The sequence below is a fragment of the Typopeltis vanoorti genome, chromosome 18 (genome assembly GCF_054136105.1).
Source record: "Typopeltis vanoorti isolate ZY-2024b chromosome 18, IOZ_Tvanoo_1.0, whole genome shotgun sequence".
Taxonomy (NCBI): Eukaryota; Metazoa; Arthropoda; class Arachnida; order Uropygi; family Thelyphonidae; genus Typopeltis; species Typopeltis vanoorti.
Window position 1 is genome coordinate 60506058 of NC_143566.1, and position 13404 is coordinate 60519461.

Consider the following 13404-nt stretch of genomic DNA (forward strand, 5'->3'; position numbering starts at 1 on the left):
TTTGGTAGAAGATATATATAAAAAAAAAGCAATCTTATCAAATTTGTGATATTTCAAAATGTGGCAAATTTGATGGTAGTTAATTTGATTCCAGGGACCCACTCCACTTTCAGTGTTTGCTTGGAAATAACTCTACAGACATTAAGAAAAAGGAATGCAGATTACATTAATAATCAGGTCATAATTTGAAATATTTAATAAAATGAAATTTCACTTCCAATATGGAATGGAAGTTTTCATTTTTCAGCTGTGTTTGTAGGTAGTCTACATATTGCTGCACAGCTGACAATTTCATTTTAAATATCAGATTTTTTTACTATGGTTGCAGTTGGTCTCTTGGTAGGTGGCTCTCTCTCTCTAGATGAGTGATTTTTCTGTTATAATCAGAGGTTACGATAGCACGCTGCTCCTCCTTCGTTTGCACTTGAGATAATCCAATGAATGTTGTATCTAAGATTATAGAATGTGAAATTCAGCAGCTCAGATGGTGGATACTTAACCCTAAATAATATCCATGTTACTTCAAAATGTGTTTACTGGCACCACTTCAGATAAAGGGAGAGATTTGTCTTGAGTATTCAAACTTAACAACTAATGCTGAAGTCACAAAATGATCTGTCCTTTTGCTTTTGCACTGATATTTACAATTTTATCCTATTGTAAAAATCACTGCTTTATTTACTCTTATTTTTGACAACTAAAATCTTAGGACAAATAGGATTTTTTCCCCTTGGGATAATTGTATTCTTCAGTCTTGCTTGACCTAGCAGTATTACAAATGTTGCTTTCTCAATCTAAGAAATCAAGTTCTCTTTTGCTAAGTATTACTTCTGAACAACTAACTTTGCACATATCTTTTAATCATTGAAAACTATTCTTTACATTTGTGATGGCAGGACCCCTAAGAAGAACTCACTAAGTACTCATTTAAGTATTCTTCATCATCAAATTCCTGACATGTACCCTCAAGAGGTATATAGGATATTATGATAGTGCTATATGAACTTGCATCATTACTAACTTGTTATCAACAATTTTCCTCCAAATCAATCTGTTGTCTGTCAAGTATTCATTTTAATTCATAATAGTATGCGTGAGATCCATTTCAGGTGATGCCATTCTACTCATTCAAAGCTGCAGTTATTTTAATATTAGATATTTAGGTTGATTAATGTTATATTATTTGTTGATTCACTGTCTCCTTCAGACAGTTTTTTTTCTTTTTTGCATTTTCTATAAATATTTTCATCTGGTGTAGAACATGTACAATAGCTGTTCAACATTTCATTCCAAAAGTTCATCCAAAGTTTAGTTTCTTCCTCCTTATTTATTAAATTTTTTTTTAAAAAAAATCTTCTCTCATCTTATTTTCCTACAAGTAGTTTTTACAGGTCTTCAAATCTAATGTTAATAATTTTTTTTTTTCTCCTAAATTTTTCATCTATCCTTGAGAAGTCACTCAACTTATACTATCATGTATAGGATTACTATAAGTTTTCTTAATGAATATATGTTTGTGTAAGATCTGTTTTAGATATTCTTATCACTGGAAATCCAAACTGTACTTACATTAAGTGTTTATTGCACCTTGTGCTCTTTTCATTAGATGTTAAAAGATGAATATCTGGTATCTAATGTTGAATAATGTTGTTTAAATTGATAAATCTCATTTAAGATAATATTATTATGAGCTACTCTCCATGGAGTCCTTCGACTCATCAAGGGGGGGGGGACTAAACATCATACCAAACACTATCCAACATTTGTGCAGTCTGACATACCTTGCTTTGAAACTCATCCACAGTGATGGCACCCACAACGGACCGACAACCTATCCCACTCAATTTGGCACTCAAATAGATCAGGTCATACATTTAACTTGATGCTTGCTCTAATCATGCAGATAATTTTTTATTGCAGTAATAAATTATAGAAATTTTTTTATTTTCAAATAACTTAAAGAATACAAAATATAAGACTTATTGGTAAAATGATCATAGATTTTTAATTCGTAAGTATGTTTGTACAATATTGCCTACTGGTTTAGCTAGTAACTAACTAGCTTTCTCAAGGCTTGCACAGTACAAAAAAAATGGTAAACGCAAAAAAGTTTAAGAATACAAAAAAAACGTTAGGTACCTGTTAGGTAGCTAAGGTAACACATTCGCGTGACATTTCTACTCAGTATCGTGAACACGTGTTACATGCAAACACGTAATATGATTATTCGCGTACTGTAGTTGTGTTGAACTGAGGGAATTAATTAGATTTTTCCAAGTATCGTTCAGTATGGCCCCTTGATTTCTTTTTAGGTTACTGCCTGCACGTAGAACTACTGCTGCTGCTTTAAATAATCTATGTCTGTAATCTTCGTCTACATAGGACATAGAGGTGTTATTCCAGTCTATAGTGTGATTCGAAGTTGAAAAGTGATGTGCTAACCTGGAGGTGATCATTCTGTTGTGATTTACATTGCCAACATGTTCTTTCTGTCTTATTTCCAGGCTTCTTGAAGTTTGTCCAATGTAGGAAAGACTGCACGTGCATGGAATATTATACACACCTGGATATTTATAAAATGGAACACTGTCTTTAGGAGATCTTAGAACCTGTCTGATGCTAGTAGTTGGTTTAAATATAACCCTAATGTTATGGGTCTTTTACAATCTTGCAATTTTGGTGGAAATTGAATCCATAAAGGGGATGAATGCTGTTGAAATTTGCTGGGAGACTGTTCTTTCTTGTTAATTATCTTTGTATAGAAATTTGTTGATGATAATTTAAATATTGTGTTGAATATATGTGTACACCCTTGATTTACTACCATAATTACCATTTATCCAATTATGCTCGCAAGGCAGTTTTCAATTCTTATAATGAAAGGGTTGGATAATTAAGTAGTTACATGGTGCTGTACGCCATGTAAGGGTTGATTAATTGAAGGATTTTTATTTTGAATGTCATACGTGCAGAATAGCTTTGAGATTGGTCATTATCCATAATAAAGCTTAATGGTATAACTAACACCAAGAGGAAAAAATGCATGTATTAAACTAATATTTTGCTGGTTTTCTACCAAGCATCATCACAGCATAATGAATCTGTGACAGGCACACAGCACTAAACCAAGTATTTGTAGAAACAATTTAAATTGTAACTGCCACCTAATGTCCTTATCCTTCATGGGTCAGATAAGTTCTTAGAAACTGTCATTTTAAGACCTAATAGCTGGACCTATCTGAATTCGTAGTTTTCTGACCCATAGAAGATGCCATGTAAGGACATCAGGTGTCAGTTACAATTTTAATTGCTAATACAATTACTTGGTTTAGTGCCGTGTGCCTGTCAGTTTCATTGTGCTCTGATGCTGGGTAGAAAACCAGCAAAATATTAATAAGTTTAATAAATGTATTTTTTCCTCTTGGTGTTGGTTTGAATGTCAAATGAATTGTAGTTATCTTTAACCCCATCCATCCCTTAGGATGGGTAGAGTCCCTGCTGATTAGGGGTCACAATAAATTAATGCAGCTAGCATAACTCCTCTGCATCTTATAAGGACAACTATTTTTTGGCTGTAGATCTCTGTGTTCACGGAGCCAGTTTGCATGTTTCTGAGGAACAAAGCCTGATTTTTTTCTAGGAGGAGAAACCCTCAAAAACTGTAATTAGTGTATTTAAATGTCAAAACATAGTAATTGAAAGTAATTATATTACTCAAATTTGTTGATTCCACAAATTTGTCATGACCATTGCTACTAATCTTCTGCAGTTGTTGGAAAACTTGGAAATAATATCATCTTTAATTCGCTGTGCAGCATTGCAGCATCCAAGTTAAACTATAAAATGTTTCACAAGCTTGAAGCTGGTGCTTCAAGGAAATATAAAATATTTCCTTGAAGCACCAGCTTTATATATTCCTTTATATATATTCAAGGAAATATTTAAATTATTTAAATATTTCTTTGCAGTAATAGGACTACATGATGCTAAGTCTCCATATAATAAAATTAGAACACTTGTGGAATTATTGTTTGCTTGTTTACTCAGTGGTAATCTTCTGTTCAAATTATAGTGGTCAATCTTGTTTAGAAATGAACTTCTACAAGATGTTCTCCACTTCCACAAAACTTTAGTGCTCTAAGAATTGTTAGGAGTCTATGTTGCTCTAACACAGTGGAAGAAACATAAAAATTGCACGTTGTAAGATTGCAGATTTAGGTTGTCATTTTCTGATATCATTGTCTTTCCCCCATTATTTGTTTACAGAATGTATTGTATATAGTGACAAATATACTGCATAGTCCAAGAAAAATAAGAGCATTGGAGATCCTTAATAATCCTTGATGTGTTTGAGTTAAGAAGAAACTGCTTGTATCATTCTGATATGTAATATGCTATTTTTGTCCTTTATATATAAGGATCATATTTGTGCAGGCTTTTTATGGAGTGGAAGGTTTTGTGATTAACTTTATAATTTGATGAGCAGCTCTTCTGCTGTTGTCATTATGCTAAATTGTTTTTAATCATTATTATTATGTGACACCTCCAGGGAGCCCAAAGACTCATCGAGGGAGAATGTGCCAACAGCATTGAACGATTGATCCTCTTCCAACTTCTAACAAAGCTCAAACTTGTTTAACTTTTTGTGTGAGCCATTAGTAGCAGAGGCTCTACCAATTATGTAGGGTGTTCTCTGTGGATGTTTTGCTGTGTTATGTTCATGCTTTGTTTTGGTATTTGAATATCAGCTTAAGCTGGCAAAATATTAGATAGTTGTAACTAATAACTCTTTAATTCTGGAAAGCTCAGAGACATGGAAATCTACAGTGAAATCTATTTGTTAAATAACTTAATTTGCATAAGCTTGTTAACTGTGATGTGCTGATAGTGATCATGGTGCTGATAATTATTGATTTGTGATAGTTACATATTTTCAGATATTTCCAACTGTTTTTATAATTTGTAATAGCACAGTTTATCATTTTATGTAATTGTTTCTAATTGAAGCAAGTTGAAATAGTTCAACAAATTTTAGTGGAGATTTTTCTGAAATTTGGTGCTAAATACCAAATTTCAGAAAAATCTCCATCCAAAGTAGTTATGAATAGATAGAGTAAGATATGTCGATAGGTTCTTTATAGTTGCTGTTGTGAAACATATACCTAAAATTGCTAATCTAGATAAGCTTATTGTATTAGTTTTCTCTGAAAGGATTTGCAGCTCCCCATTCACCTACTTAAAAAAAATCGTTCTTAGTGTTAAAATAATGCATGTACTTGTATTGACAGATACTCGACAAGCTTTAAGATTGCTAGAAAGGATACAGCAGCAACTTCAAGATTCTGATGGAGCTCATTTAAGTTCCACTGTTGGAGAAGATCTTAATACCCTGATTTCTGTATTAGATAGCCCTGTTTTTAATAGTATTCTTACTATACAGGTAAGGAAAACTTAATTTTTGAGAAGTTAAGGTTTTGGAAAAGTTTTGAAATTTTCAGATTTAAAATGTAAAGAAAGATTGTGTTGACTTAAATAAACTTAGCATTAAACAAATAATGCAGGAGTCTGTACTTCTCACTTTGTCTTTGGTCTGCTCATGTTTGTAACTTTGATCATAAAGTTTTTAACTCCTTTATGGAATCTGTGAAATGTTTTTAGACTTTATGTTGAGGAATAACTGTGCATTATTCATTATAATAAGTTACATGTAAACAATTAATTTAATTCACTCATTAAACTACAGATATTAAGTTCATTATGAACATCAATATATTGCAGTTGGAAATTAACCCCCCACCAGGCCATGACATTTATAGATGTCCAGCTAAATCTGGATACAATTCTGTAACCCCCATTGAATAACATGGATAAGAAGTGTACTTTGGTCTCACTATTTCATCCATCTCAGCCAGTAGGGAAGTTAAACAAGTGAAGGTATATGGAAAATGGAATCTCTCTCTCCTTGTATGCAGTTACAAGACAGCCAAGTAAAAAAAAAAAAGTGTTATAAGGATCAAATGGTGTGTGTGAGAGAGATAAGCTGTGTTTATCTGATATTTTAATTTTGTGATACTTTAGATTTTCTTTGTCTATCACATTTTATTTTATTGCCTTAAGCTATGCTGCTGAAGATGTAACATAGCTTTAATTGAACCTAGTGATTGCAGATTCCATTAGCCTCTCAGTTATTATGGTGTATCTATTTCCTACCCAGTGCAGATATTTCTTTAGGATGACCTCATGTTGCAGTTTCCATCCCCATACTTGTAAGATGACAACTACAATATGGCAGAATTGAATTAGTACACATCAGGAAGAATTGTGGAGCACATTTTTGAAAATAACAGCTTATCCTTAAACACTGGAAGTGACTCTTTTCCTCATGCCTACCTGAGCAGTTACTACTATTTATCCAACAGTTTGCTTGCCATCTCTTTCTACTGTTTAAATCAGGGGTCGCCAAAGTTATTTGCCCGTTGACCCCTTCAAGAGTTTCTTGACTTTTTATCGACCTCCTATATTTTACTATTACATAATTATAATAGGACAAGCAAAAAAAGACACTTATGTGAGTTTGTTTATTTTATAATTACAGTGTTTATTGTATGTATAATATAGTATATATTATTATATTACTATCACTGGTATTACTAGTGATATTAATAAACTACTGGTATTACTACCAGCGCTGCTCAACTCTTCAACATAGAGAAGTTTAGTTCGTGAATGAATAACGATTGAATTATAATATGTATGTTGATGAATTTTAGAACATTAACACTCGCTTGTATGTCGATGCGCAAAAATGAGACTGGGATCGAATACTTGTATCAGTAAATAAGAACCACGCACGTGTTGCAATCTCGCTCCCACTGCGCCGGCCGGCAGGAACCACCAACATCCGTTTATTGGTAAATACGTCATTTTGGCTTACTTGATTGGCCTCAGTAACTATTTTCATGAACTTACTCCATCTTACAGGATGGACCTGTAAGATGGAGGTACTGATCCCACGATTCACTCTTAATTGCGTTGTTGGATTACCTCCATGTCTTTTGTCATGGAGGTAATCCAAGTTAACCGAATTAAATGTTACCCATACAATGTCTTATTTTTCTGTCGACCCCTGAGCCCGAATCGACCCCTAACAATTCATATCGACCCCTTTGGTGACCACTGGTTTAAATGGAAGTATAAATTAACAGCTATGGGAATAGTCATTTTATTATTATATCCACTCTTACATGTAAACCTGTTCTATCATGGATACTGCAGTAGAAAATGGATCAAGCTGACTTGGAATATCTCCTTGTCCATGGTAGAATTTGATTTTGCAATAGTCAGTTCATCTGGTATTAATGAATCATATTACAGAATATATAATGCAAATTATGGCAACCACAATACCTAAAACATGAAGTTGGTTTCTGCTTTCCCTAAATCATAGTGGACTTTATATGGTGCAACAGCCAAGCAATTCCAGAACAAAGCTTGGGGTATGTTCTGTAGATACTCTACTTCACAAAACTTACTTGCTTTTAAATATACTTGCATCCAAAAGTGTACATCAAATTCAATTCATATTAGCTCAACAAACACAAAAGTGGTCTTGGTCAAAATTCAGAAAATGAAGGACAGATATTCCATTCACCTCTTTGATCCTTGAACATAATGGTTGTACAGTTGGATACCTAAAAGCAATTGCAGATTTGCTTGGAAAGAGTTCTGAGAACATCAGCAACATCCTCTTTCTCCTCAGATTCCTGGCTCCAAAATGCAAAGTAGAAAAACATTGAATTCTGTTTTTATCAAATGGTCTAGTCACAACAGGCCATTCAAAAAATAACTAAAAGCTGTTCTGCTTCAGTGCTGACTGTCATAAGACCAAATGACATGGTCAGACATCTCATCACACATCCTCCATGGATCAGTTGCTTTACTTATTCAAGAGAGTTCTCTGTGAGGAATTCTCAGAATCCTGAAAAATGACTATTATTGCCTTTCCAAAGCTAGATAAGGATCCAAAATTACCAGTTACTTCTCAGTTGCTCTGACTAGCTGCTTATGCAAGATCTTGGAAAAAATGGCTAACTCTTATCATTTTGGAGAGCAGCATCCTTTTCTCCAAGACAGTCTGGATTCCAAAAACATCATTCAACATGAGGGCATTGAATCTATAAGCATCCATTAACATTCCTAAAACAGTTGGGTGCCATTTAGTATGTTTGTCTCTTTTTTTACATGAAAAAAAAGTGATGGTTTGGCATTTTAAAAAACTTATGCAACTCTTTTGGAGGAGGAAACCTCCCTCTGTTTGTTTAAAAACTTGAACTGAATTTTCCAAGTCACAGTGGGATCAACCTTCTCTTCCTCATTTTTAAAAGAGGAGGAAGCCTTATAAGTTTCTGTGTTAAGTGTCATTAGCTCAACAGAACAACTTTCAACTGTCCTACTCTCCATATGGATGTCTTTTCATTCTTGTAACATTCTGGATCATAGACAGTTGCATTAGATTGATTACCTTCTTTTAGGGGTGCTTTTATGAGTTTAGAAAACAGTTGCATGCACTTTTGCTGCAAATGTATTCATTTTGACCCAGAGCTAAGTCTAGTACCAGGACAACTGATAATCTCAGTTGCAACAGAAGCTTCTCAAGTTTCATATTTGACAAAAGTTTTTTTTTCTCTCTCTCGTATATGTCACTTGCAAGATAAATGCCAAAGAAAGTTGAACAGCCTTTACATCCTAGTTTCTGCTTCTTGAGGTGTAAATGGATATTCGTTAGTTCCATTTTTTTTTTTTTTTTTTTCAAACACTCATCAGAAAAAGACTTAATTACGAGTCAAGTCTGTTTTTGTCCAATATTATACTTGGATGGTTTGATCCAATCCACCATCAGGTCAGAACTGTAGCTGGAGCATTTTGAATATCATCTATTCCTGGTCTTTGTCAAAGCAAGCATGAATCACCATTGTCACTTTGACATCAGCAGCTGTCCTTGCTTTATAAAATCAAAATGCAATCCCTTTCAGACCATTTTATGACTAGTTATATTTTTGTTAATGGTTACCAGTTATTTTTTGTTCCTTTTGAACAATATCTTTAGACAGCTACACATTCCTTTTTTGTACTGATAAGTGTTACTACAGGCTCTAGACATCAGAGTAGGTAATACCATGCATCTTCTCCTTGTGCAGATTAAACATTCCAACCTTCCTCTTTGCCAGCAACTCAGTTTGTACTGATTTTGTACCTCTACATCCTCTGTCCAAAAAGAAACCGAACTTTTCAAAAATAGAAGAAACTAGTCGTGCCATCTGATGTATCTTTTTGTTGTTGAAAGCAGCAACCTTCATTAGTGTTGTGTCAACTGTTTGACATCTATTTCATTAGCTGAGTTATAGTGCCAAGAGTGACAGTGTGTTTTGACGAATGGTTGAAAATGAGTTTTGAACAGAGCTACGATTGACTTTTGTGTTAAACTTGGTAAAAGTTTTACTGAAATGCTTCAAAAAGCATACGGTGATGAATGCTTATCCCACACTCAAGTTTACGAGTCGTTTAAGCGATTTCAAAGTGGTTGTTAGCTGCTCGAGGACGACAAAAACCGGGCCGTCCAAAAACTGGGCTGAACGAAGTTAACATCCAAAAAATGTGTGATTTCATCAAAGCAAACCCAAAATCATCCATGAGATTGATTGAAGATGAATTGAGAATTCCAAAATCAACTGTGCACAACATTTTGACCGAGAGTTTGGGCCTTCGTAAATTGAATTTGCGATTTGTTCCCCAGAAGTTGACCGACCAAAAAATGTATCGAATTGAACACTGCAAGGACCTCGTTAAAACCACCCGTAAAGACTAAAACTTCCTTGAAACAATCGTTACTGGTGACCAAATGTGGTGTTTTGAGTATGGGCCTGAAACAAAGCACCAGAGTGCTGAGTGGAGACCACCAGAAGAGGGGCATCTGAAAAAAAAGTCGCTTGGAGAAGTGAAAAGTAAAGACAATGCTGATTTGTTTCTATGATTCCAAGGGCATTATCCACAAAGAATTAGTTCTGTCTGGCCAAACGGTCAATTGTGAGTTTTATCTTGAAGTTTTGAAGTGATTGATAGCGAGAATTTGTCGCATACGGCATGAATATTGTGATGTAGGCAGCTGGTCACTTGTGCACAATAATGCACCATCTCATCGTTCGAACATTGTGAGACAGTGTTTGAGCAAAAACCAAATTTACGTGTTGGATCACTTTCTGTATTCACTTGATTTAGCACCCTTTGACTTTTTTCTCTACTCCTGATTTTATTTACTGATGAAAGGAAAGCGATACGACACGCATTGAACACGTTCAAACGGCAGTAACCACGACCCTCACAAAAACCGATATAAAAAAAACTCATTTAACGAATTAATTGACCATACCAAATGCTGTATTGAAGCTGAGGGAGAGTATATTGATTGAAATACATGATTTGAATAATTATAATTGGCCTGTGTTTTATTTTCTTTCAAAAGTTTGGTTTCTTTTTGGACAAAGGGTGTATATAGATAGTTCAAGATCGGTGTATAGCAGTGGTGCCCAACCATTTTATCCTATTTGCTATAATAGTTTCTAGCGTAAAACATATTTATCACATGCAATCAAATCAAGTATGAAATTATTTTTGAAAACAGATGGAATTTTTATATGAATGAATATCGACGATAATTTAATTTTTATTGCAACAATTACTGTATTCATTATTTAATAATAAAATTAAATTCCTTAATAAAAATTGTTTTAAGGATTTTTAATTTTTTTGTGTAGAATTTTAATTTTTTATATATTTATAAACCGATATTTGCAATGCAAGAGCTATTAATTTGTCACAAACCCTTGGCCTTCTTGCTGCATGTAGCTAGTGGCGATAGTGTTGGACATGGGTCTAGAGGGATCTGTGGCTGTCTGAGAAAACAGCTGCAGATCTGATCATATTGTACTTGAATGTACCAACTATATACAGCTGAGCTATATGCAATAGAGCTCAGCTCTATTGCATATAACTCAGCTGTATATAGTTGTTAGATTGAAATTGAATTGCTTCCAAAGATTTGGCATTCAGTTGCCATCCAATGGATCCAACAATTTGATCAGAACTTTGCAAAAAAGCCTAGATTATCTTTGGTCAGCAGCTATAATTGAATCTATTTTTTTTGCATGTTGGACATAATGGCCAGAAGATTATGCAGGCACTTATTAGAAAGTAGGTCTCGCACTAGGTGGAGAAAATCATATACCACCTGTTGACGCTAGCAAATATCATATCCCATTGGAATTTGAATCCCAGCCTTATTTTGCATAAATATGATTGTGAGAAACTTCTTAAGATATGGTGGAAAGTTATAAATTTTCTTTGACTTTTCTTTTTTGTGTGCTATTTATGTGTTACAATTTATATTGTACCTCTAAAGATGTCTGTGACAGATGAAGTACTGGAAGCATTAAACTGTTCAATTATTTGTGGTGTTTTTATTCCTTTAATGCCTGACATGAGCAGAGATACTGTTTATTTACCTGGCCAATTTAATGAAATTGTTTGATTGTATTGGAGCTAGTTATTTTATTTATAGTGTTTAAAGTAATTTGGAAGTTTGCAAATAAGTAATAATTTGGGATCTTGAATAATTATAATGAATGTCAACATTGTGCTAATTTTATGCCAGTTATTCTATGCCAGCAAAACATTACTTCTGTGAATAATCATAGTTGATTCTTTTAAGTGTTTCTCTTAATTACTTGTGACATTTAGCATTTTAGTGTTTTGCATAATTGCCATTGGAAACAAAACCTTTTGCTTGAGAATTTTGCCATTTGTATAATGTTTTTCTTACATTTTTTTTCAAGGATTCTCTTCAGGAACTGAAAAAGCAACTCCATAAACATCCATCTATATTACCAGTGGATTTTGACATTTCTCCAACAACTGGAGAATTAATTCTCAATGTGCCACCTGATCCTTCACCGCCACAAAATTCAGATTCATATGAACCTAATTCAGATCCTGAGCAAAACTATGAATTTGATACTCATGGTTCTAGAGGACCCTTAAGTCAAAGGGATCATGGTGATACATCTCCTGAAGTAAGTGTTTTCCTTCTGACAGTCTCTATAAATTCTTTAGTATTGAAATGAGACTATCCAGTTAGCTTGATAAACATTATCAAAAACATTACATCATCTACAAGTGAAAAATTAAGGCAGTGATTTGCTATACTATAGTGGTCTACTGTGTCATGTGATTGTGGTGTGTGTGTGTGGAAGAGTAACTGTGATGCTGCAGAGTTATAATTTTACTCTAGACTATTTTCATTTAAAGAGTAAAAGTTTGAATATATTCATAGGCAATAAGATCACACATAGAACAAATATTTGTATTTAGAATATCGATTCTTTTGTTGAAACTCTTTAACTGAAATCAAGTAAAAAATTTGAAACAAATTTTAAAGAACATTACATAGAGTAGGCTATCAGTTGTTTTTGTGTTTTAGTTCTGATTTCATCATTAGACAGTGAACCAGTAATGATAATACATATTACAAATAAATAGTTATGAACATTTTAAAATAGCTATTGCTGTATTAAATTAATATACAAATAAACATGTTTTATTCATTAATTCTCACTATGAAAATTTATTTAAAAATTATAAAACAGCATTGTTTTGCAGTTAATGCATATATAAGAAACTTATTCAGTGAAATTTGTTGGCTACTTTTGGAAAACTGACATCCTGCAGTAATGAAAAACTACTACTATTATTATTATTTGAGACCTCCAGGGAGTGGACTCATCGAGAGGAGGGGAGGGGCTATACATCTTCCAAATCAGCTGTCATACTTAACCTTCCCTTAAACTCGTTCAAAATAGATGCACTCACTACCTCAAAAGACAAACTATTACACTCACTCGCTGTTCTGTAAGAGAAAAATCCTAGATTTTACCCATTTCTTAACTGTGGACAAACTTAACTTCCATGGATGCCCCATGTATATTCCACATACTCGCAATCTGTCCTCATAATCTTAATTCCATAATCCTGACATAATTTTTGTAATCTTTCTTTTCACCTTTTCCACGGCACTTTTTATCCCATCAGAACATGAGATATAATCTGTGCACAGTAGTCCAGCTGTGGTCTTGTCTAGGTTTGCTTCAACATCATTGCAATTATCCTCTGAGTTGTTTTTGCCATGTGACCTTTGAACTTCAAATTCCTATCCACTATTATGCCAAGATCCCTAGCCTCATCAGTTTCTTGTGGCATAACCCCATTAATATTATATACAGTTGAAAATCTCCTCAAACTGCATGACTTTAAACTTTACACTTATTAACATTGAACTGATAGCATTATAATTTG

General features: G+C 33.7%; 1 protein-coding gene across 2 annotated transcripts in view; it reads left to right on the forward strand.

Annotated features, from left to right (window-relative positions):
• Nucleotides 1–13404, forward strand: part of LOC150096712 (multiple PDZ domain protein-like) — a 1501001-nt gene that overhangs the window by 28772 nt on the left and 1458825 nt on the right. For both annotated transcript variants that reach the window (XM_090408593.1, XM_090408594.1), the window contains exons 3-4: nucleotides 5289–5440; nucleotides 11889–12125. In XM_090408593.1, the coding sequence (XP_090264719.1) occupies nucleotides 5289–5440; nucleotides 11889–12125 (389 nt within the window). The remainder of the gene's footprint in view (nucleotides 1–5288; nucleotides 5441–11888; nucleotides 12126–13404) is intronic.